The sequence below is a fragment of the Lichtheimia ornata genome, assembly GCF_029851405.1.
Source record: "Lichtheimia ornata isolate CBS 291.66 chromosome Unknown scaffold00002, whole genome shotgun sequence".
NCBI classification, from domain to species: Eukaryota; Fungi; Mucoromycota; class Mucoromycetes; order Mucorales; family Lichtheimiaceae; genus Lichtheimia; species Lichtheimia ornata.
The window spans coordinates 424,437-448,645 of record NW_026695322.1 but is presented as its reverse complement, the minus strand read 5'-3'; the positions used below and the strand labels follow the sequence as shown (position 1 = coordinate 448,645).

General features: G+C 43.6%; 9 protein-coding genes across 9 annotated transcripts; 5 read left to right on the top strand and 4 right to left on the bottom strand.

Moving 5' to 3' along the window:
* Positions 1-1,982: 1,982 nt before the first annotated feature.
* Positions 1,983-2,828, bottom strand: O0I10_000654 (uncharacterized protein; the record flags this gene model as incomplete). The annotated part of the gene is made up of 1 exon (XM_058480763.1): positions 1,983-2,828. The coding sequence occupies one exon, from the start codon at positions 2,826-2,828 to the stop codon at positions 1,983-1,985; it is 846 nt and encodes a 281-aa protein (XP_058348327.1).
* A 616-nt stretch (positions 2,829-3,444) lies between these two features.
* Positions 3,445-6,361, bottom strand: O0I10_000653 (uncharacterized protein; the record flags this gene model as incomplete). The annotated part of the gene is made up of 9 exons (XM_058480762.1): positions 3,445-3,670; positions 3,770-3,963; positions 4,045-4,200; positions 4,255-4,320; positions 4,383-4,492; positions 4,568-5,198; positions 5,281-5,718; positions 5,777-5,880; positions 5,941-6,361. The coding sequence occupies 9 exons, from the start codon at positions 6,359-6,361 to the stop codon at positions 3,445-3,447; spliced, it is 2,346 nt and encodes a 781-aa protein (XP_058348326.1).
* Positions 6,362-7,207: 846 nt separating this feature from the next.
* O0I10_000652 (uncharacterized protein) lies at positions 7,208-7,738 on the top strand (the record flags this gene model as incomplete). Its single annotated transcript, XM_058480761.1, has 1 exon — positions 7,208-7,738. One exon carries the CDS (start codon positions 7,208-7,210, stop codon positions 7,736-7,738), a length of 531 nt encoding a protein of 176 aa, XP_058348325.1.
* A 2,054-nt stretch (positions 7,739-9,792) lies between these two features.
* On the top strand, positions 9,793-11,896 carry O0I10_000651 (uncharacterized protein; the record flags this gene model as incomplete). The annotated part of the gene is made up of 4 exons (XM_058480760.1): positions 9,793-10,017; positions 10,078-10,324; positions 10,400-10,552; positions 10,611-11,896. 4 exons carry the CDS (start codon positions 9,793-9,795, stop codon positions 11,894-11,896), a joined length of 1,911 nt encoding a protein of 636 aa, XP_058348324.1.
* A 519-nt stretch (positions 11,897-12,415) lies between these two features.
* On the top strand, positions 12,416-15,140 carry O0I10_000650 (uncharacterized protein; the record flags this gene model as incomplete). The annotated part of the gene is made up of 14 exons (XM_058480759.1): positions 12,416-12,425; positions 12,490-12,613; positions 12,684-12,814; positions 12,880-12,893; positions 12,965-13,001; positions 13,065-13,449; positions 13,507-13,559; positions 13,621-13,707; positions 13,767-13,882; positions 13,947-14,071; positions 14,136-14,179; positions 14,243-14,403; positions 14,471-14,692; positions 14,748-15,140. 14 exons carry the CDS (start codon positions 12,416-12,418, stop codon positions 15,138-15,140), a joined length of 1,902 nt encoding a protein of 633 aa, XP_058348323.1.
* Positions 15,141-15,564: 424 nt separating this feature from the next.
* O0I10_000649 (uncharacterized protein) lies at positions 15,565-16,101 on the bottom strand (the record flags this gene model as incomplete). Its single annotated transcript, XM_058480758.1, has 3 exons — positions 15,565-15,617; positions 15,697-15,921; positions 15,996-16,101. The coding sequence occupies 3 exons, from the start codon at positions 16,099-16,101 to the stop codon at positions 15,565-15,567; spliced, it is 384 nt and encodes a 127-aa protein (XP_058348322.1).
* Positions 16,102-17,626: 1,525 nt separating this feature from the next.
* Positions 17,627-18,322, bottom strand: O0I10_000648 (40S ribosomal protein S16; the record flags this gene model as incomplete). The annotated part of the gene is made up of 3 exons (XM_058480757.1): positions 17,627-17,674; positions 17,737-18,081; positions 18,242-18,322. 3 exons carry the CDS (start codon positions 18,320-18,322, stop codon positions 17,627-17,629), a joined length of 474 nt encoding a protein of 157 aa, XP_058348321.1.
* Positions 18,323-19,230: 908 nt separating this feature from the next.
* O0I10_000647 (uncharacterized protein) lies at positions 19,231-21,585 on the top strand (the record flags this gene model as incomplete). The annotated part of the gene is made up of 8 exons (XM_058480756.1): positions 19,231-19,308; positions 19,385-19,478; positions 19,540-19,611; positions 19,665-19,870; positions 19,937-20,253; positions 20,309-20,811; positions 20,869-21,086; positions 21,142-21,585. The coding sequence occupies 8 exons, from the start codon at positions 19,231-19,233 to the stop codon at positions 21,583-21,585; spliced, it is 1,932 nt and encodes a 643-aa protein (XP_058348320.1).
* A 256-nt stretch (positions 21,586-21,841) lies between these two features.
* O0I10_000646 (uncharacterized protein) lies at positions 21,842-24,002 on the top strand (the record flags this gene model as incomplete). The annotated part of the gene is made up of 2 exons (XM_058480755.1): positions 21,842-22,013; positions 22,099-24,002. The coding sequence occupies 2 exons, from the start codon at positions 21,842-21,844 to the stop codon at positions 24,000-24,002; spliced, it is 2,076 nt and encodes a 691-aa protein (XP_058348319.1).
* Between the last annotated feature and the right edge of the window lie 207 nt (positions 24,003-24,209).

Genomic DNA, 24,209 nt, shown 5'->3' with positions numbered 1-24,209 from the left:
TCCCTTTTCAATGACCTCTCTTTTCTGTCAATTGATTAAGGCAAGAATGTCTTAAGAGGATCATCCAGGTATGATCCATCAAAGCAATGCAAGCACAAAATGTACGATTTCACCCATGTGAATGGATTCGTTTCGACCACGCGTGCGAATAATAAACCTGACAACCAGCAAAACAACAACAACTTTTATTAGGATTGATGATTGATATAGGCAGATGGAACGACCTCGTGTGCATTTACGATACATGATGGTATGCGTACATGATTTCGTCAGGTTTACGTATACATACTACAGCCCACCATTGTACATACTCATGTATGGTTCGGCGTCACTTTGCCTTTAATCGCGCGATAGCAAAGCCTTCATGCATGCATCCGATTTCATCTTGAGAGCAAAAGGATTGTACTTTTCACTTTCTCCTTGACCAAGTTGCATGTGTAGTGTATTATAGGTATCATGCAAGTGTATCTCAATATCGGATGGCTTTGTTGGGATGCATAGGTAATACAATTTCGGACATCACTGTACTCGTCAGATTATCATGCAGCATATGATACGATGAAAGCCCATCAATGCATGTTGTACCTAACAAAACGATGAGGTATAGTAAAGTGAAAAGGGGTGAGAGAGGAGCGCTAGGGAAAAAGAAAACGCACGGGCCTCTAACTACATAGAGAGTGTTCTCGAAAAGCAACCTTGAACAACAACATGCGCGTGTACCCTGTTTCGAGAAGCCTCTTCCCCCCTTGTTTAGTCTCTTTCAGAATTTCCCCCCTCGCTTCTAGATCTTCAAACACGCTGTATTTGGTATATGCATGAAGGCACTTGGATCACTCTACGTGCGGCTGTCATTATTACTTTTTGGATCCGATAGACATAAATCACCCACACACACGCACACGCTTTTGGGCGTCAAGGAGTTGTGTGTGTGTGTGCATGAATAGGGAATGCAACATGGGAAAGGAAATAAAAGTGAGCATCGATTTAACCAATCGATCTGCATTAAACTCATTCTATTTGGTCCAAAGAAACGGGTTACGGCAAGCTTTGCTCTCTGCTGTTCCGCTTGTTTGATATAAACATAACCCAAAGGCGGATCGATCCATCATCACTTTGACTAAATAAGGTGCTCCGCCCGAACCAGCGGGGAGGATATGTAGCCTTTCATGGTGAGCATAGTATCAGGGCTGCAACACTGACATGCTATGTATGTATGCTTCACTACTACACTACCACTGTGTTTGCTGTGTGTTTTTCCTTTTAAGTTTCAACGAGAGGATGATCACATTGTAAGCTCCCAAAAGTCAGTTTCATAAGCGTACAACTGTTTCAACATGATGTACACGCTCACACGCACATCACGCTCAGCCATTTACATTGACGTTTGACACATCCTTCCTGCTGTCATGTCATCTAACACATTGAAAGGAGCCTATTACTACTACACTATAGCGTTGGAAGCAAAAGTAAGCATTGTGGGCGTATCTAAAAGGTAAAAGCTGCATCTTTGTATTTGCCGTTCTTGCTTTAAAAGGATAATTTAAGCTTCTTTCCCTCCTTTCAAAGCATGCATGATGCAATCAATGGCTTAAACGACTCACATTTTACATACTCATATTGCTGGGAAGCAGATCGATCTTGTATTTATTGGATGAACCGTGAACGGAAAATTGTTGTGCGGTGCATAATTATGGTGACCCTGATATTAAACATACAGTATTGACATATGAAAATCGGCAGTGGATGCAAAGAATGGAATGGTTGAAAAGAGCAAGGACGCGAGGTGGCAATAATGCAAATATAAAAGTGACGTACTACTAAAGTTGTTGTGAAGCAAAATCATTGTTGTTGTTCCTATCACTTTTTCTGCGCATGGAAACGAGTGTCAGTGTTGTTGAGTATTGCGTGTATTTCTCTCCCACCAAAAATAGGCGAATTGCTGTATACATGAATGTGTGTTGCGTGTTGTGTGTGTATGCAGGCTAAAGGGTGTTACGGATGTTGCGCTTGATAAAGGCTAAAATCTCTGGTCCCCCACGACAAGCTTTTTCGCTGCGAAAGTGACGTCCTCGTGCATCAGAACGGATGAATGCCCTGAGACAGCATGGACATACATAGGGCTTGATACCTGTATGTACGCGTGTATGGCGCTCCAAGTCATGGCGTCGTGCAAATGTACGTAAGCAATAGCCACATTCATGGGACTTTACGCCCCCGCCGCCACTAGTAGTAGTGCTGCTGTTGCTGCTGCTGCTACCGCTGCTGCTTGTGGAGTGACGTCGTAAATGTGGTCGTTTTGCATTGCACTTGTCACTCGTATTGCTTGCATCAATGGATGACAACAAGGATGGAGATGTGAAGCGTCGATGGGTAAAGTAGTCATCAGCACCGTGTTTTTGCTTTCCTAATGTCAATGTCGTCTCGCTCTTGCTTATACGAGTAGTAGTAGACATCATCATGCCAGCAGGGCTATCATCATCATGCGCGGTGTAACTGCAACTGCTCGTGGGGAAGGGGGCATCGATCATGTGGAATTTGGTATCATCATCATCATTGACGTGCATCTTTTCAGCACCACAGGATGACCATAAGGCTGTCATTGTATCTGGCGTTTGGGGGTCAAGCCATCGTGTAGACACGTTTGGCATTTGTTGAGGCATTTTTGTGGTCATGTCATAAGATGGGTCCGATGCCATAGAGTAAATCGATGTTGATAAAGGCAATGGCTGATCCATATCAGAAACAATGGTATGGTGATGGCTCCATCGTAGAGAAGAGGATGGGTGTTGTTGATGTGCTGATTGAAAAGGAGTAGGAGCATCAACCATATTGATAAGCAAATAACTTTTGTTGACACGACAGAAATTGAAAGAGCACAAGAGAGAAAAGAAAGGCGTGGATAAAGCTGTGGGCGGAGGCAAAAGTGAGAGAATGAAAGAGGCGGTGGTTTATATATTACGAGATCCATGCAAATCACATACAAGCATATCTGAAAAGATACCAAGGTCCAATAAGCTCAGAGCCATGCAGAAATAATGCCATTTCACTAAACCTAGAATGTATGTTCGATTTATATATACAAAGACACGTGAGATGACCGTACGCACAAATGGTTGAACACGCTAATGAATTTTGATGGTGAGCTGATGATGGGTGGTCTTTGATGATATTGCTCCCACACAACATCAAAAGCTACAATGAGTGCGTGTTTGCGTGTATGTGTGTGTGGTCAGGGGTAAGGAAAAGGGACCTAGCATATGACAGCAACGTACACAACCCTCCTTCTCAGGCATTGTTTGACTACATTCCTTCATTTGGATTTCCATCCCGAGGCCTGTAGTCGTCTCGATAAACATAATCATTTCAGTACAAGTTTCATCATGATGATCGATCGGATCGCACACACACGTTCTTAATATTATTGTTATTCCTCAAATGTCAAGTTTATACAGTTAACAAGCCAGTATGGCGTAGTAAAGCACGGACATCTACATCTTCACGACCTCTAAACTGCTTCCACACTTCTTTAGGGGGAGTACCGCCTCCAAGCGCCAATACAGTGTCACGATAGCGTGATCCAATTTCAGCAATAGCTTGCTTGCCACCCTTTGCACCAGCCTCCTCAAATGCTGCGTATGCATCGGCAGAGTATGTTTCCGACCACTTGTAGCTATAAACAAGAGCACATTAATTGTAAGCATATAGACCTTTTTCTCCTGCGTTCCCTTTTTTCCCCATTCACATCGCCTATCTCCGTTGATAAACCTACCTGTAGTAACCAGCACTATAAGCACCTCCAAAGATATGCATAAAACTGCAAAGGAATCGATCTTCGGGCAAACGTGGAATCAAGGTAGTTTCGCGTGCAATATCGGCATCAATGTCAAACACAGTAGGCTCATCAGCAGACTGAGGCGGCTTGAAGCTCGAATGCAGGGTCATGTCCACTTTGGAGAAATGAAGCTATCATCACAATCATCAACAGATAAACGTGGGTGTGTGTGTGAGAGAGCTGATGTGCAATGCAAATCATCCTATCCTTACCTGACGCAACATCGCCATACCACTTAGGAACTCACGATTCTTGACAAGTGCATCAATCATATCTTTTGGCATAGGGTTGCCTGTTTTGTAATGACCCGACAAACGCTCAAGCCATTCAGGTTCGCTGCAAAAGTTCTCCATAAACTGTGATGCCACCTAAGACAACGTACGTGTGAGAGAATGATCATTTTTCACTTGTCTTCCTCCTACCTCGACAAAATCCCACTCGATACCATTGACACCAGATGCATCGGGGTAGTCTACACGGGTCATCATCTTGATAACAAGGGTAAGTCAATGATCCAAATAAAAGGGGAGTGTATCAATGATAAGCTCACATGTTGTAGACAATGACCAAATTCATGGAACAAGGTCTCCACATCTCGGAATTTCATCAAGGAAGGTTCTTGTGGGGAACGGGGCGACGGCTGATTACAGATCAAGTATGCTAAAACCACGAGGAAACCATGAATGTGTCAATAAACGAATTCAAAGGGTACAAGGAACAAAGAAAATACGTTACCAACAGGTAAAGTGACCTCGCCATTCGAGTGTTTGGTTCGCGTAGTGACAGTGTCCATCCATGCACCGCTTCTCTTTTCCGAAGGTCTGGAATAAAAGTCGCCATAAAAGTAGGCCTTCACCTCCCCGTTTTCGGATACCTTGAAAACCTTGACATCCTCATGCCAACGGGTGATTCCCAAATTGGTCATCTCATCAGGGGCCAGTTCCTGTACTTGAATACCCAGCACCTCATTTGCCACGTCGAATAATCCTTGTAACACCTTGGGGAATGCAAAGTACTCGGAAATGGTCTCTTCGTCAAACTTGAATAAAGCCTTGCGATATTGTTCAGAGACATAGCCCGTATCCCATGGTGCAAGAGGTCCTTGTTGTTGCAAAGTCTCAGCAGCAAATTGTTCCAATGCCTTGACTTCATCGCGTGCACGTGCAATAGACGACGTAAACAAATTGTCCAAGAGTTGTTCGGCTGTTGACACGCTCTCTGCCATCTTGACTGAAAGGGATAGATCCGCATGCGACTTGTAACCTAACAACTCGGCCTTCTTTTGTCTCAAATCAAGAATCTCATTGATAACGGGCTCATTGTTCATCTCTGCAGTCGAGGCCTTGGTGATGTTGGCTCGATACACCTAAGCAATCATCATGAGTTAGTTTCCTTGTTTGTTTGTTTTTTTTTTCTTTCTTTCTCTCTCTCCTTTGTCCCTTTGTTACCTCCTCACGTAGAGCACGGTTGCTGCAATTCATCATGAACGGACCATAAATGGGATAATCCAATGTAATACAGTAGCCATCTTCGCCAAGTCGTTCACCATTGGCTTTAAGAGTAGCCAAAAATGCATCGGAGCATCCTTCCAATTCAGCCTTGTCTTTGACCACACGCTTGTAAGCCTTGGTACCATCGAGCACATTGTTGTTGAACTTGAGTGAAAGTTGTGACAGACGCTCTGAGATCTCATTGAATTGCTTCTTCTCGGGAGAATTCTCTGGAAAACCAATGCCGGCATTCTTCATACTACGAATCGCCTTGTCGACAATACGCTGCTGGACCTTGTCAAGCTTGTTCCATTCATCCGATTCTCTCAAGGCGTTAAGGGCATTGTACTTTGGTACGGATTGATTCATCAAAAGACCAAGTTTCACCACTTGGGGCTAAAGAGCATCGATGAGTATATTGATGGCCACGTGGATGATATGAGGATCAGCCTACCTGGATCTTTTCAAGAGATTCACGCAATTCAGGGGAGTTTTTGACACCATTCAAATGCGAGAGAATGCCATAAGCCCGTCCCAATTCATCCTCAAGGGCAGATACTAAATGACTCAACAATGAATACCCTCATATAATATACACATGACGACATGATACTTTACACTTTCCAATCGTTCCATCCCATGTAGGTTCAAATTGTTTCTCGAGTTGAAGGAATTCATCACGCACCGAGTTGATAAGTTGTTCAAAAGCAGGTACGGCCACCTCGGGCTTGCACTGGGTGAGCAAGGTCTCAAAATCTGGAAACAACTTCCACTGCACGAAGGGAGACTTTTTGTATGGCTTGATGTCTTGAGTCACTGTGGCAAGAGAACGCGATCGAGGAAGCCATTGCATGGCACCAACACGAGCCAAGTTGGAGTTGACAACACTAGGAGCAGTGGTAGCAGCTTTGTGGCGAATGTGAGTTGTCATTGTTCTTGTAGCAGACAAGGTGCGTCGATGAGCGCTGACATTGGGGGAAGAGCGACGTGCTGATGCAACCCAACGAGCGATTGGGTGTCGATTGACTGATCGGTACATGTTAGAGGAGTGGAGAAAGGCAAGTTGCTGGGTAATGGGTGTCCAAATGTTTTCTTTCATCACCGCATAACAAGGGCCGAAATAGAAGATACGTTAATGCTTGAACGACTCTTGTAAAGCATCACACTACATAGAGCGATTCAATGCATCATGCTTTGTATTATTCGAAATGAAGCACATTTGGCTAGATGATAAGTTATTATTGTCTTTTTTCCCATGTCAATTCCTTGTTTCAACCTTCATTCAAATGAACATATGATAATTCAATGCAACTACAAGATCCTACTCAGTGTATTCAGGTACCAGTCCATAGACAATCAACGCACGTGATCATACATCTTACACATTGCAGCCAAGGTGCACAAAGACAAACATGAAACCATCTTCTCTAAAAAGCAATTCGATGAGGACCGACATCTTTAAGTTATGCAGACGCAAACCCTATAGCATGTTGATGATGCATGAAAGGCATGTTATAGTGAACCAATCCAAGGAGCCAATCCTCCTCGGTTATGGTATCATATAGCCTTATTATGGAGCAAGAAGAACCATCCTTGACCTATCACAATGAGTCACCTCCTGTAAAACATTTCAGGCTAAAACGATAGTTTATTACACATTATACATACGTCTTTGTTGTAGTCTTGTAACCAGTTACAAGGACATATTTGTTCCACCAAATCCATTCGCCTGGATCCAATTAACACTTATCTCTCTTTTTACAATTCTCTTTTGCTTTATCATTTACTCAGATCCAACCCCTCTTCCTCTCTCTCTCTCTCTCTCTCTCTCTACTCTCTCTTCTTTCTTCCCCGCACTTTTTTTCATATTGGCTTCTCGGTGATCATGGAAACGCAATCGGTCTGGCGACGCGGTCACTTTCTCTTTGATGTACATAGTGGTGGACACCCATTTACCAATTCGCCAGGAACAAATGAACGGGCTTCTCCTGATCTGCTCATGCCCAATAGTCAAGGTTGCACTACTACGACAACGACACTTGCTCTTGATCACGGACTCATATACCACAACCCGACGTTGCCATTGGAATCGGTCAGCTCTTCAACGGCTTCCATGACAACGATACGACGACCTTTTGTTCGCTTTCCACCTTTCCAAAGTCACTATGATCATGGATTGCCTATGTATCAAGGCGGCGATTTTGATTCGTTCTTTGCAGATAAGGAGAGAGAACAGCCTGTATTTGGTGGTGAACATAATGAAGTATTCCGCATTTGCCCATCATCAATACACAAGACGACAATGACAACGACGAGTAGTGATCCTCATCATTATCGACTCAAGACCCCTGAAAAAAGGGAATCGTCAACTGACTCATCGGATGATGATTACAGCCACAAACGACCCAAGATCTAGAACGGACGTTTGGAAGAATTCGACATCATACAACAACAACATTTTACTTCATCCACCCATTGACTAAACGACTACAAGGAGAGCAGAGCAGCATCCCTCATCATCATCATCGACATCATTACAAACATAACCCCATTGCATCAAAGGGAGATGGGCGTTTGAATCTGAGCAGCAACAGGAGACGAAATCCTCTTTTCCCCGCCTGTGGATGATGATCGTAGGATCCAAACAACTACATTTTACCTTGCTTATTGTATATTTTCTTCCCCTCATTTCATTGACTTTTTTACTCGCTCAATCATATCCCACTTTGGAGCATAGATGGCTTCACTCTTTTCTTTTAATACAAGTTGTGTTATTTATATCGACATGTGATGCATGATTGATAATCAAGGGAGATGGATGGCTGCGGTTGGTGAATTGTTTCTAAGATGATGGTTGCACATGCTTTTACTTGTTCAGGATTTGTTTAAACTGAAGGTCCATAACCAGTCTATTGCATACGTCACCTACGCCATCGTGGCGTCCAAGGTAAATCATATATGCGCTTCTTTTTGTCATCTTCGGATGATTACATGCCGTCTCTCTCTTTCTCTCTACCGGGAAAAACTTGTAATCTGCGGGTAATTTTGATTGGGTGAGAGCATTTGATTTCACATGAGTGAATTGTAATTCTGCGCACGCACCAACAACAATCGCTTTTGCATAAATACGCCATGGCTTGCTTATATCATCTTACCATGACTTTGGATATTGAACGTACCACTTGCTGTTGATTATGATTGCACTTTTGGGAAATGATGTGATTCTCTATTCTTGTGAAACTTAGCCAGTGGCTAATTCAGGGTCTCTATCCACCACGTTGTTTTAAGGTACTTTCCTTTAGTATCACACGGTCTGCAACATGCTAGCAACATACCCAGTATTTGCTTATACGATGATAGAGAAATCACTCACCACCTTGAGGTTAACATGATTGTAAGTCCTGAACACCTACGACACCTCCCTGGATAATAGCTGCAAAGCTAACATCATGTCTTGAGGTACCAAAAAGCCTACATGATGCTCTGTGTTCGACCCAACCATGAAGAGAGCATGTATCAAGCAGCAGTTTACATGCCAATTTTATCGACAATCGACCCTCTATGTCCATATCTTCGAGTGTAAAATCACTTCTACCGCCACAGTGCAATCACTTTACGTAAGCCCAACCCATATCCTAGATTAAGAGTGCGCTCTTTTGTCAAGAGCATATACAAATGGATAAAGGTAATACCACATCCCGCTATGTACGTGAGCACCACCACGTGCAATGTTCTTAAAATACCATGACAAGGATTGTGACGCATTTCATGCATAAAAAGATGCCGGCTCTTCACCGAAACCAGGCTGCAGATTTTGTTGAATTCTGACTATACATGCATTTTTCATCATAACCCATTGATTCATTGTTTTAACGATCCAATCCACACACGCAGCTGATGAAAGAAGCAAGAAGCGGGTGGGTATCTTGAAAGTGAGTAGTACTTTTGAGTTGGCATCCATAATCATCACGCTCCTGTATATCAGGAGAAGGGTATGTATACATATGAATAGTAGCAGCAGCCCTGCTATTATTGGAGCAGAATGACAGGGGATATGTATGCCAATGTTGATGTTGTTGTTGTACCCATCATCAATCATTGTGATCATGATCATGCTGTATGTTGCATCAAAAGGAGGGGAAATGAGACACACTTTTTTTATTCTTCCAATAAGAACAAAGGAAGCATCGATTGTTTCAATGGAAAGATCCAATTATAATAATGCTATTGTGCGATCCGAAACAAGATAAAGCATAACGGGGTAAGCCAAGGAATCCCGAAGGGTGGGGTATCCAGTCGGAAAAGGTATTGAGTGGGTGCGTGGTGTGCGTGCGTGCGTTTCTCCCAACCAAGACCAAGCTGGCTTGGTCGGCGGGCGGAGTAGTGATGCTTTTGCCAAGAACTGAGGATGAGTCTCCTTGTCGCTTTTCGCAATACTTGGGTCTTTTTCTCTCTTTCCTGCAGAATACCATGGAAACCGAAGTACTTACTTGCCGTTGGCAAAACTGTGACAAGACATACCTGGACCCAGAACTACTTTACAGCCATTTGACAAACGACCATGTTGGACGAAAGTCGACTGGCAACCTTTGCTTGACTTGCCACTGGGAGAACTGCGACGTTACAGTAATCAAGCGAGACCACATTACGAGCCATCTTCGAGTCCATGTTCCTCTAAAGCCACACCATTGCAACGTAACTATCACCATTGGCGGTATTAGATGCAATAGCTAACCCATGATGCTCTCCTTGTAGTTTTGTCCAAAGTCGTTCAAGCGTCCACAAGATCTCAAGAAGCACGAAAAGATCCACAGCGAGGAACACATGGCCTCATTACGAAGTCATCAGACACGAGGCAACATTGCACAACCACTTACACCACCTCGTCAACCAGGCATGGATTTGGCTCTTTCACCAGCTTCGTCTTCATCCGAGCCACAGTTACATCATTCACCAGCATCACGCACACCCGCATCACCGCCCCAGAGCACATATTCTGAAGGTAACTGGTGTTGGGCGCAGTGATATTTGTATCAACATTTATACTGATATGTGATATCTATTTCTGTAACAATAGACAGCGGCTTACATCCTTCTCCTTACACTGATGCCTACGACAACTTTGGCCCCAATATTAAGCAACAACAGCCCACATTTGCTACACCCGATCAAATGATCACCGATCTTATCTTCCCCGAAGACACTGAGATGAAGGCAGAGTACAATCAAGGTAACAAGGATAATTGCATGAATCATAGTAAAAAAGTATCTCATTTGAGCATTTATAGACTTTGCCAATCGTTTATGTATGTTGGAGAATGCACTCAATACTGGATCCGTCAGCCCCCAGGATATGAATATCAACATTGCCAATGAACAAGAGCTTGCCAATGTCAATGCATGGCTCGCACGATTGACTGGTAGTATCCCCGACAATTATGTGCAACAACAACAGCAGCAGCCAGTCGTACAAGATCAACAAAAGATGATGTATGATTCAATGTACGGCAATCCACCCACAACAGCATCATCATTTGCATCCACACCAACAACCTATCAACAAACTTCATCCTATGACCCAAGTATGATGCTCCAATCTTTCACTGATCCCACGGCACAACCCATGCATCAACCACAGCCACAACAACAACAACCTTTACAAGATGCCAACATGTTGTATCCATCAGCAGAGCAAGACTTGTATGTTCGATCGCATCCTATTCCTCAGCAATCAAATTCAGTATCTCCCATGGATGATGTTGCTTACATGAATGGAGGATTCGACAATATGATGTCAATGGATTATGGAGCACAAGGAATGCCTCTTGGCTATCCATCATCATCGCCTATGGATGCAGCTGCCGGCAACATTGGCATGACTACAGGATTCCGACACCATTATACCGCTGTTCCTGATGTCACCATGAATGGCTTTACTCCTGATATTCGCACAGCTACCAACTTTACAAGTGCCAATAGCAAATCCAAGCGTAATGCTGCCAAGACGCCATCCGATGGTGCTCAAGTGGAAAAGGATGAGACCAAGGAGAATGTCAAGCCTACCAAAGCTAAGGCTGTTACCTATGAGGACAAGAAGAATGTGGCAACGTTGTTCAATGTCTTTACGAGTATTGGTGAACCAGGCAAACCAAGTACTACTACCACTACTAGCAAACCAGTCAAGAGTAGTAGTTCTTTGAAGGAGCAAGAATCCACCAAGGATGCATCATCATCATCAGAGAATGCCAAGAAGGAGGAGGATGAGGAAAAGAACAAGGCTTCTTCCCCTGTCAAGAAGGATGTAGTCGACTTACTGGTGAGCGACTTGTCTGAATTGGATATCAAGGAAAAGAGTAAACCTATTGAGGAGCCAAGTCGAAAAGCAGCATCGTCATCGTCATCATCATCAACGCTTTATCCTAGCAGCAATTCCCTTCCAACAGCTGAACGTCATCGTTTATTGTTAAATCAAATCAGGCAATGGGTGAATGACAGCTATGCAATGAAATCCAAGACCAAGGCACCTACAACAACTCCTTCTTATAATAAGACATCATCCGTTTCAGTACAATAAGTCACCACCACCATCACCCATCATCCCACACATTTCTTTGTTTTATACTTTTCTCGCACTCCTCTCTTCTTCTTCTATCATGCATATCTCTCTCTCTCTCTCTCTCTCTCTCTCTTTACTCGCACTCAACAGTTTTTCCTCCCCCCACAACCTTCCTCTTTGATTCGTTTTCCTTTTTCTTTTCTTTTTGTTTGATCACTCTTTACCCAAATGAACTTCATATCTTATTACAAATATATAACAAAAGTGTTGTGAAGTGAGTGAGTTGAGTGAGTGGGAGTGCGTGTATGTGTGTTGTGGAAGGAACTCACACGTGAAATGGCATTGGACATGGTCCATCGGTCATCTTCTTTTAATCCATTCTGGGAGATTGAGCTTTACATAACCTAGCTTTCAAAGTGCTTGCTTCGGATACTGAATGAGTGGGGGCACATGTGATTTGTTGCAGCAATATAAAAACGCCGGGACCGCTCATTTCTCCATTCCTCTTCCCCACTTTAACACCCCCAACCAACTCCAATGGACCCAGGTACACATACCTTATCCATGCATATGAACATTCTCATATCTAACATGCCATGTTCTCCTGATAGATTCCCTCCTCACAATCGCTAGTGCCGGTCTTGGCGGCCTTCTTGGCAGCATGTACTTGGATTCACGTCTTTTACTCGGCAGAGATTTTCATCAAATTCGGTCCGGTGCCGCTGCACAAATTTAGTAAGCATCATCTTATGTCATATTCTCTTATATCAACCCACCAGCAAACTCACACACAATGATCATATAGTCATCGTTTATGGACATGGCAAGATAAATTGCATCTCTATTATCGTTTCCAAGCTAAGGCAAAGGCCCATCCCAACCGCGTCTTTGTCGTGTTTGAAGGCAAGCCTTACACATACAAGCAACTCGAAAAAGGTATGACAACGACGACAACATTACATTTCAAATGATGTGTGTGTTACTAAAAACCCCGCTTTTAGCATCCAACCGTTTGGTAAGATTAAATTGCCCTGATGTGATTTGACATTTCCTTTGACTGATAACCAACCCCACCTACTCCTCCAGAGTCACTGGTTGTTGGCTCACAATGTCAAGCGGAAAGGTAAAGGAGAAAGATTGCATCCATGTATTGACGCAAGGAAAACTAAACATGCATCTATTATAGATATTGTTTGCATGATGCACCAGAACCACCCCACTTTTTATATCACATGGTTGGCAATTTTGAAGATTGGCGCAACCCCAGCATTGATCAACACCAACTTGGCTGAGGATTCCCTTTTGCATTGTATCAAGGTGGCCGATTCATCCATGCTTTTGTTCGACCCTGTCTACGAGAAACAAGTTGCTACCATCTCCGATAAATTAGCTCAAGGTGGTGTCTCCCTTTGGGCTTATGGCGAATCCACCGAGAATGACGAGTTGCCACCTTTGGCCATTGCACCCACTCTTACACCAAGCGTTCTTGCTCAGCACAGTGATCGTGATACCGATGAAGCTTTGCTCAAAGGTATCGGTAATTCCGATCCTGCCATGTTGATTTATACCAGGTAAACCGTGTGATGGGATAAGATCATGGAAAAAGAGATGCTCATTTAATGCATTAGTGGTACAACGGGTATGCCCAAGGCAGCTGTAAGCCAACATGCACGTGTTGACTGTAAGTAGAGAAGGGAAAGTTACGTGTGTTATCATGTTCGTTAAATGCTTTCATCCACTAGTTGGCGGTTTGATGTATTCGGGCGTTACTGGTCTCAGGGCTGATGATCGCGTGTATTGTGTCCTTCCCCTGTATCATAGCTCAGGCAGTAAGTTGATTATCGTTCAATAATGAGACGAGGTTTTTTTTACTTACCCATCCAAATAGTTATCGTTACGACAGCTGTTGCTTTGCAGGCAGGTGCTACCATTGTCTTGGGTCGTAAATTCTCTGCCAGTCGCTTCTGGGATGATTGTACCAAATACAATGTCACGGCGTTTACCGTATGTCGATCATCAATGACGTACCTATGTCGATTTCAATGTTAACAGGAATGCTTATTTTTAGTACATTGGTGAATTCTGCCGCTACTTGCTTAGCCAACCTCCACATCCACATGAAAGAAACCACAAGGTGCGTCTTGTCTATGGCAATGGCATGCGCCCTGATGTGTGGAACCGGTTCAGAGACAGGTGATTTGATTATCCAAAGCATACATTGATAAGGGTTGCTTATCAATCATCCTTCTTTTTACAGATTTGGTATCCCCGAGATTTGTGAATTTTATGCCGCCACTGAAGGTACTTGTTAACATTTACATTTAGTTGACATGCATTGTTTACTAATAGCATGCATCCTTGTAGCACCTACGACCTTGTTTAATCCCAACAAGGGCCATTTTGGTTCTGGATCGGTTGGTCATCGAGGCTATCTCTTCCGTGCCATTCGTCGTGAGCTCAAGTTGATCAAGATTGATCCCATCTCTGAAGAACCTGTTCGTGGACCCGATGGCTTTTGTGTTGTGGTAGGTGTTCATGTCAACATCCATTCATAAACGACAACGATGTTAACTTTATTCACTTTTTTCTTAGAGCGACTATGGTGAACAAGGAGAATTACTTGTGCGCATTGATAATGCTGATGCTTTGGGCTTTGATGGCTACTATAAAAACGAAGGTGCCACGAAAAAGAAGATCCTTACCAATGTTTTGGAAAAGGGTGATGCCTATTTCCGCAGTGGTGATCTCCTCCAAATGGATCGGGATGGTTTCTACTTTTTCGGTGATCGTGTTGGTGACACTTTCCGCTGGAAGGTAATGCATATCAAAAGACAACAAAACCTGTTGATTGACATGTGTATTTCCATAGTCTGAAAATGTTGCTACAACCGAAGTAGCCCATGCAGTGGGTCTTTACCCTGTACTCGCTGAAGCCAATGTTTATGGTACCTTGGTTCCACACCATGATGGTCGTGCTGGTATGGCTGCTGTGGTAGTCAAGGAGGGCGAGACCCTTGATTTCAAGGACTTTTACGCTTACTTGAAACGCAAGCTTCCTAAATACGCTATCCCATTGTTCATTCGATTTGTACCTTCCATGGAACTCACTGGTACCTTTAAGCAACAAAAAGTTCAATTCCGAAACCAAGGCATCGACCTTGATAAGATCGAAGATCCTGTCTTTTGGTTGCGAGGCGACACTTATGTCCCATTCAAGCGAGAGGATTATCAAGCCATCTTGGATGGTAAAGTTAGTCTATAGATTTGTATCTTTATTCCTACTAGAATCAAACACCTATAACCTGTACACCTATAAATCCAACCCCATCAAAACCGATCATCCTTCCATAAACCACCATTGTCATCCCAATAAAACCAGAAGTAAATATGTGCTTATATCCCAACCCATAGTTTTGCTTGGCCACCAGTCATCCATAGACCATGTTACATGCCATCACAATTGTTGTTCTCTCACAAGACATTGTCGATGGATACAAGCTGTGTTCTAAAAGCGTTTCTCGCGCGTTGTGAATCATAGTGCGATCAAAAAGAAGAATCCACATCATACGTCATTGACAAGCTGAGGATGATTTTCAAAGGAAGAGAGCGAGCAGCCATTTGCTTTAATGTGATCGAAAAAAGTAGGGGTTGATGAATAAAACTCAAACGAAAGGTTGCTGTACAAGTTAACGACGAATGGGTGGACGTCCACGGAAACCACCACGGCCTCTGCCTCGTGCTAAAAGAAGACGCGCGATCCATATTATACATTAGTAACCATATCCAACAACATCCCATATGCGTATTCTCATTCATACCTTGGGCACGAGCCACCGTTGCCCGCCCTCGTCCCAAACCAATACCACGACCCTTGAGAGCACCAGGTCCAACTTGCTTAAACATGGGTGCATTCTTGAGCATGTCGGGCACGATGAAGAAGCGTACAGTAGATCCACGAATGTATACTTGATCGAGCTGCGAAACACGTCCATCGCGTGCAGTAACCGTGATTTCTCTAAGTTGAATGTTCATATTGTCCTCGGCTATACAACAAACCACCATGAGCTTTTAGACTTCCATTGCAGATTGCCACACGTTTCAAAAGATGTTCTCTTACCAGCGAGTAACTTGCCACGGTACAATTGACCCGTCTTCAACTCCAAAGTGATAATATGACCTTGTGCTTCATGAAGCAGTTTGATGGGGACACCGATCGTGGACATGTTTGTAGTGTGATGTACAGCAAGAAAAACAGCGTCAAGTAGCTCTGGATGCTCTTAGGTCGATGATGCCGGCTTTCGCCCTTCCAGCCACCAAATACAATGTCCGCTGCCATCCATCCGTCACGGTTGATAGGGATACACACTTTTAGTTGCATGAAAGATTGCTTAGCTTAGACGTACAAAGGAAAAGATAATACACATAGGAAGATGCTCATAGCATGTATGTAAAATGAGGGTGTTTATGAATAAAGGTCAATCCAAACTACTCCTTTCTTGATATTGATCCATTCTTTGATTATCCATTTTCCGAGTTTATTACCTAGCAACAACTGCTCTACAGCATCTTAAAAGTAGAAACGATGATGAAAAGCTAAAGTTAGACCCTTGGAATCTACGCAAAACAAGGACCAATGCACCATCGAACTCTTGGGGAGGCCTCATCTTCTATTATCCCTCGTTTATATGTAAGCTCTCATGAGAGGTGGGGATGCCAAACGTTGAATACTACATCGATGCATGGGTGATCCTTGCCTTAGATATCCAATGGGTGGTGGTATCACTCGTTGTTCCTCTCGACATAAAGACAACCGCTACAGTAAAGGATCTCAAGAAAGCGGTAACATCCTCAAACATCATCTTATTATGAGGATCATTGCACTTGTCCTTGAACGAAGACAAACATCTATTGGTCGTTTATGTAGAGCTTTAAATTAGATTTCCTCCATCAAAAAATCCATCCATTTGGTAGACGTAGTTGTGTAAGGGTTCTTGTGCTTCAAGTTGAGCTATCAACGTAATCACGTGTTGTAGTTGATTGATAATTCTGGCAATGACATTCATCTTGGTGTGGTTAATCAGATACAGTAGTGGTCCCTCGCTTAAATCCAATCACTAGGTAAAGGGGGGGGGGGTTATAAAATATAGGTTGTATGTGTATCGACCATCATTCAATTAGAGGAATTACATCAGTATATGGCTACGACAATGGCCATTTTCAACCAAGTTGTAGTCATCCAAGTCCTAAAATTGACAAGTTCACCTTATCTTATCATCACTCGAAGGTAGGAGAGGATGGAACAAAGAAAATGCATCATTGTAGCTTTTATAAGGAATCAAGTTTGTGAGTGGTTTAAAAAAAGGAAGACGAGAGGGACGAGGGGAAACCAATACCATGGTTTGTCGTACCAAGAATGTTTCTTTATCATTTAGTAGCAATGCGAAAAAGAATGCTAGTGTTTGGTTTGTACGATGATTCTTGTTTTAAGGGCTGATCGAGTGACATGCTTCAGCAAACGATGATTAAATACAAGACGTAGCCTTTACAAGTTCTGTGTATGGTAGCACATCCATAACCACAAGCACCTTTTATCCACCAAACACATTCCATAGCTCATCCTCCTCTTGTCAATTCCCATAACACAACCCCCAAATGTATCGTGATCGTTATGCAGGATGATGAATGCCTTTATCGCAGCCAAAAGAGAAAGAGACAAAGAGTGAAAAGATGTAGTATACAATATCCGCTTTAACGGTAAGACTTCTGGTAACGGGCACGGGCACCAGGACCAGCGAACTAGATACAAACAAAGAGTTAATATACAATGCATTCATTGAATGAAGAATAAAGACACTGACCTTCTTGGGCTCGCAACGACGGGGATCAGCAACGAGCAAGGTACGGTCGTATTGGACAAGGGTCTCCTTGATCTCCTTCTTGGAAGCTTCATCAACAAACTTTTGGTAGAAGGCAACGATGGCCTTAGCAAGAGCTTGACGGAGAGCGTAGACTTGGGAGGTAACACCACCACCCTTGACACGAAGACGGATATCAACGTTGGCGAAACGCTCCTCACCAAGGAGAAGGACGACTTCGTAAACCTTGAACTTCAAGATCTCGGGCTCCAAGAGCTCAAGAGGAGAACCGTTGACGCGGATGAGACCACGTCCACGCTTGCAGTGGGCAACAGCAGTGGCGGTTTTCTATTGAAATGGGAGGAATCCAATGGGTCAGCCATGAGGTTATCATACACACACTTGACAATGTCATGTCATCCATCTCTTTGTTTTTTCAATCCATCCATTTCATCCCTATCTCTAATCCATTCATCCATTCACTCTCATCATCGTTTCATGTACGCACCTTGCGACCAAAAGTCTGGACAGCTTCCATGTTGGCTAGTGATTCGGAAAGGAGGGTATCAAGGAAGCTGCCCGCTCGCATTTTTGGAGGTTGCTTCCTGCCCCGCCGGTCACACAAAACACCAGTGCTTGGCCACTCATTCGTTTTCTCTCCCGCTGCACAATAAAGTCCCCCATACAACAAGTCAATTAGGATACTCTTATATTGTTCACATATAGTTGCTATGGAAACCAATCATGATAAAAGGATAATGCATGCTACAAAGGGAATATTTACAATACCATGGATATGGCGCCCTACCTATCACACAAGAACATGTACCATACACCTTTTCTGCATAAATCTTCTGCGTATCCATACACCCATAAAACAAGGTTCAACTATAAAGAATGAGAATGAGTAGGTTATTCTAAACACGAAGACCAGGGACCAACATACCAACCAATGGTGTTCCAGGCTCTGGTATAGTAATGAAGACTTGATCGAATGGTTTGCATCATGATATCGCTAAATCCAAGTTAGTAGATAGCCTAATAATGGAAAACTATTGCTGCTACTTGCAAATGGAATTAAGCTCTTTGTTGCTATGCGACGCGACCTAGTGATTCTTTCTTTCTCCAACGAGTAGACCAAATCAATGAAATAGGTATCATCCTCTTTTTGTCGTCATGCGTTTTGTATCAACTTGCATGTTGTATCAATCAATTGCTTCCCTACAAGCTTCATATTTATTGCTGAGCCCCTATACATTTCACGTTGGCAACCAGCCAAATGCATATGGTGTTTACGGGGGGGATGATAGTATCCGTATCCACACAGGTGACATCCCTCATTCTAGCTGGCTATGTTCCACACATGGATCGATGTTTGATTGGAAGTTCTGCGTGTCTGTCATTGTAGGTCTTAAACAGATAACCCATTTCCCGCTCCAATCCTTGTTTTTCCTCCCCCTCCTTTACACCTTACACCACGCCCTTTCCCCTATCACTATGCGATGTCGTTGTGGATCAAGCAAAGTTGAAACCGAAGCTTCCTCGGGTACCACCTTTTGTGTGGCATGCGGTGAAGTAAGTTGCATTACTCTTCATGGGAAACCTATACACTCCAAACAATGGGCTGATTCATATACTTCTTGTCCATTAGGTGTTGGAAGAGAACACGATCGTTGCCGAGGTTACTTTCCAAGAGCTTAGTGGTGGTAAAACTGTACTTTCAGGCTCATTTGCAGGCGAATCTGGTACGTTGTTTTATTGTCCATTCCAGTTTCAAGCATATCTACTAAACACTTTTTTCTATAGGTCGCATTGCAAGTAGTGGTCCATTTGGACGCGGCCGTGGTAGAGAAGGCCAAGAACAAGCTATGGAAAATGGTACGTTTGAAAGCAATCCAATATGCCATGTTGCTAACAGTTGTCAATAACAGGTCGACTCAAGATTGCTCATATGGCACACGCTATCAACCTCCCCGAACGTTACCGTGAGGCAGCACAACGCTATTACAACCTTGCTGTTGTGAATCGATTTACGCGAGGCAGAAGATCTGAACATGTGGCGGCCGTTTGCTTATATATCGTTTGTCGTGATGAAAAGAGCTCGCAAATGTTGATTGACTTTTCGGATGTGTTGCAGGTAGGTCCATATGCAACATATTATTATGCAACATGATTATATAACTCACCATACAATATTGAATAGGTCAACGTCTTTGTCCTTGGTTCAACATTCCTAAAGCTTGTCCGCACGCTCAATCTCAGATTACCACTTATTGATCCATCCATCTACATTTCTCGATTTGCCGCAGCACTTGATTTTGGTGAATACACACAACGTGTGGCACAGGATGCGGTACGCCTTGTACAACGTATGGATCGTGATTGGATTCGCACGGGTCGTCGTCCTTCCGGTATTTGTGGTGCCTGCTTGCTGATTGCTGCACGAATGAATGGTTTTCGACGTACAACAAGGGAAATGATTTATGTCGTACGAGTGGCCGAGATTACTATTCATGCCAGGTGAGTTGATATGCCTCTATAAAATCCATCCTCTAACATGTATACATGATATTAGATTGAAAGAATTTGCTCAAACCGAATCAGCCAGACTGTCCGTGCGTGATTTCCGAACCATGTGGCTAGAGAAAGAAGCCGATCCACCATCCTTTATTCGAGCACGAGCTGAGACACCAAAGAAGAAAAAGAAACGCTTTGGTGGTATCTTGTTGGATGACATTGAAACGGATTATGAGGACAATGATGAAGACGATGAGGACCAACAAATACCACGACGACAGCCTACAGTGGTGGCTGCAAGCCCAATGACAGCACCCATGACACCCATGACAGCACCCGGCTCACCAGCAATGACCTCATCACCTCCCGCAGCCACCGCTACTACACCTATGGCTGCACCAGAAGATACCCAAGCTACCCTTGTACCGGATTCTCAAGTGCCTGATGATACACAAGCAACCATGGTCAATCCGTCATTAGAGGAACAAGTCGAGGAGTTAGAGAAGGAGGTCGAAGGTTGGATGAAGACGGCTGATTTTGTGGAAAATTCAGAAGCCTTTGGTAAGCATAAAGAAGGCAGATCGTGGACATTTCTTTTGCTCATTATCACCTCTATAGCAACTGAAAGGAAGGAAAAGATAGCACAAGAGGAGGAGGATTCAAGATTATCTGATGTGGATGATGAGGAAATTGAAGCTATGCTCTTGACACCTGAAGAAGTCCGTTTAAAGACAATGATTTGGTATACCGAGAACAAGGAATATCTTGCGGAGATGAAAGCACGAGCAGAGAAGTTGGCGATGGATCGACAAAATGGTGTCATTTCAAAGAAAGGAGTAAGTTTTATTTTCTATTCTCGTTGAATAACGGATCATTAACACGTCTTTTTAGAAACATGCACGGAAACGAAAGCTGCCTGCTGCTGAGAGTCCCGCCGAAGCTGCCAAGCAACTTGTACAGACCAGGAAGTTTTCAAAGAAGATCAACCAAGATGTATTTGATGGCATGTTTGAATCACCCGAGTCGATTGAAAAGATCAAGGAACTTGACAAGCTCAAGGAGGTCATGCGTAGTGCTGGTATTGATGAGAACACAGGCGATTACTCTGCTTATGAGGTTGTGGAGGAATCTGGTGATGCATTAGCAACCAAGAAACAAAAGACGGGTGATGATGGCAAGGCAACAGAAGCTGTAGATCAAGAAGACGAGGATGAAGATGATGAGGATATGGATCCAGAGGATATGGCTGACGATGAACGGCTGATGATGGAAGGACGTCGAGCTATGGGCTGGGCCGATGATGCTGATGAAGATGACTATTACGATTATGATTGATCACCACCCTTCGCTTATTCTTCTCATTGCCAAACATTATATAATCTCTCTCCCTCTCTCCCACTCTTTGTTTTTCCTTTACCTTCTTATGTGCATAACGTATTCCCATCATCCATTCACCCCAAACCCCCCTTTGCATAGTGTACAAAACTGTTCTTTTGACATTTGATAAATTTACTATTTCCCATTGTGGCTTTGCATGCCTGACACTTGCTTCTCGGTGCTACCTTATCGTTGAACCGTTTGGACACTTTTGATGGGCATTTATGGATTGGCTGCATTTGTACACGAGCACTCTACGCTAGGAGACCAAAAGACATGGACCGTGAGTGATACAGCAAAACCAACAGCCGAGCATTTCATTGTCGACGGCAACGCATTCACTTATCACTATGCAATGCAATCACGAGCTGACTGGATTCATGGAGGTAGGCAACAGCAGCCATGCAATTTATTATCGAGAGTGTGGGAGGATATGGGCTAATACAAGTATTCATTGTGTGATATACAAAGGTCAATACAGTGTGGTTGCTAAGGCTATACAAGATGATGTCTTGGTGCTACAACGAGCCGGGATCCAATTGACAGTGTTGTTTGACGGAGCTGTGCCGCATGACAAGCAACGAACACGTCTCAAGCGATATGCAACCTATCTCGAGCGAGCATCGATGACTTTATCGCATCTTGATCATATCAACAACGCACTACGTCAATCAAAAATGGGCGATGATTTGCCAATCCCAAGCGACTTTTTCCTGCTTCCGCCATTGATGTTGGATGTATGCGTACAAGCATTACGTGAGATGAATGTTGAAACCATTGTGTGTGCGGATGAAGCGGATGGTCAAGTAGCAACAATGGCGCAACTACGCAATGGCTATATGGTATCCAAGGATTCGGACATGCATGTGTATCCTCGCGCTGGCAAAGGCTATATACCCCTTGGTTCCTTGAATATCCGCAATGACATGGTCTCTGCCACAGCGTATCATCCAAAGGCACTTGCATCGTTACTTGATCTCAAGATTGAGCTTTTACCTCTTTTCGGGACTTTGTTGGGCAATGATTATCTTGACACCAAGCTGGTGCGTGATCCCATTACCGAATGGTGCTCTTCACGAGGACTCCAATGCAAGAACAAGACCCTTTTTTGGCCCAAGATTGTGGGAGAGTTCTTGCGTAAGACCGTTGGACATCAAGACCTTGATAGCAATAGCATCGATGTGGTTCTCAAGGAGTTGAATGGCATGATCAAAGGAAATGGAGTGGATCACAATGTTGTTATCGAGTCTGTACGACGTTACGATGCAGAAAGTGTGCTCTTGGAGAAGGATTCTGGATCCGCCGATGATGACAACAAGGGGAATATGAAACACGCCAGTCGTGCTATTACAGACATCACTTTGACACACACCTTTTGGGCACCGATATTTTTGGAAGATTTACAACAGCCATCGAGTTGGCTAGTGAGTCGACGATTACGACAACACGTTTATACGGCACTATTGAAATCCGATACATTGCCAATCATACGAGAATACATTCGAGAAAAGCGCCATTTGAGTGAAGACATGGTGGAATGCGACGTCACGTGCAGCAGCGGGGATGGTTTCACACATTTGGCTCAGTTACATCATACGGATCCAAGTCTACTTGCTGAGCTTGATCGCTATTGGTGGCCACTGGTTTTATGTTTACGATGTTTGATCTACGATTTGGCTTATCATCATGGGAACAATAACAGTAATCGGATCAAGGATCACGAGGTGATTGGCCTCTTGGCGGGTGGCTTTGCCTCATTATTGCACAAGGAGGATGGCCCAAGCGCACTAACCAAGCTACCCACCATCAAGCGAGGAGCATTGCATCTTACGGCACAATTCCAAAGTATCATTTTTTGTTCTCATCTTTTGGGGCAAGCATTGGGTGTACAGCAGCAGCATTTGGGACAAGAAAGAATGTTGATCAACATGTACGATGGTATACGGATGCATCATTATTTGCAATTGGCGAGACGAGGTGCCAGTGTTGAACGCATGCTGGGATCAAAGTTGGGAGGAGACAAACATCAGCTGTTCTGGAACCTATATCGGGCTGTTATAGCAAAAATGGAGCAAAATGTGGAGACCATATTTGATTACAAAATTCCGCCCACGTGGTCAAAGGAGGCTACTGTCAAAGGCACAACATCATCATCATCGTCGTCGTCGTCGATTAAAAAGAACGTCAAAAAGCGGAGCGGCAATAATGGTCCTCATGCGACATCCGCTGGTGTACGAGGAGGAGGAGTAGGAGCAAAAACGAAACGGGTGGCTACCGATCGGCCGACATCCTCATCAAGACCAACCGCAACGAAGGGTGCCAATATCTTTGATGTGCTTGCATTTGGTTGCAGCTTTGATGATGATGACGAATAGATTATATTAGATTTCCCATTTTGGTTTCGGAAATGGATCCTCCGATAATAGTTATTATTCTCCCCCTTTATCAACAATGAAGCCTATTGATTCATGCATTCATATGCTAATGAGAGTAGTCGAATGTTCCATTGTACTCATCCTTTTGGAGAAAAATAGCACGAGATAATAAAAATTATAACTCAAGGTGCACAGATCAAGGAATTG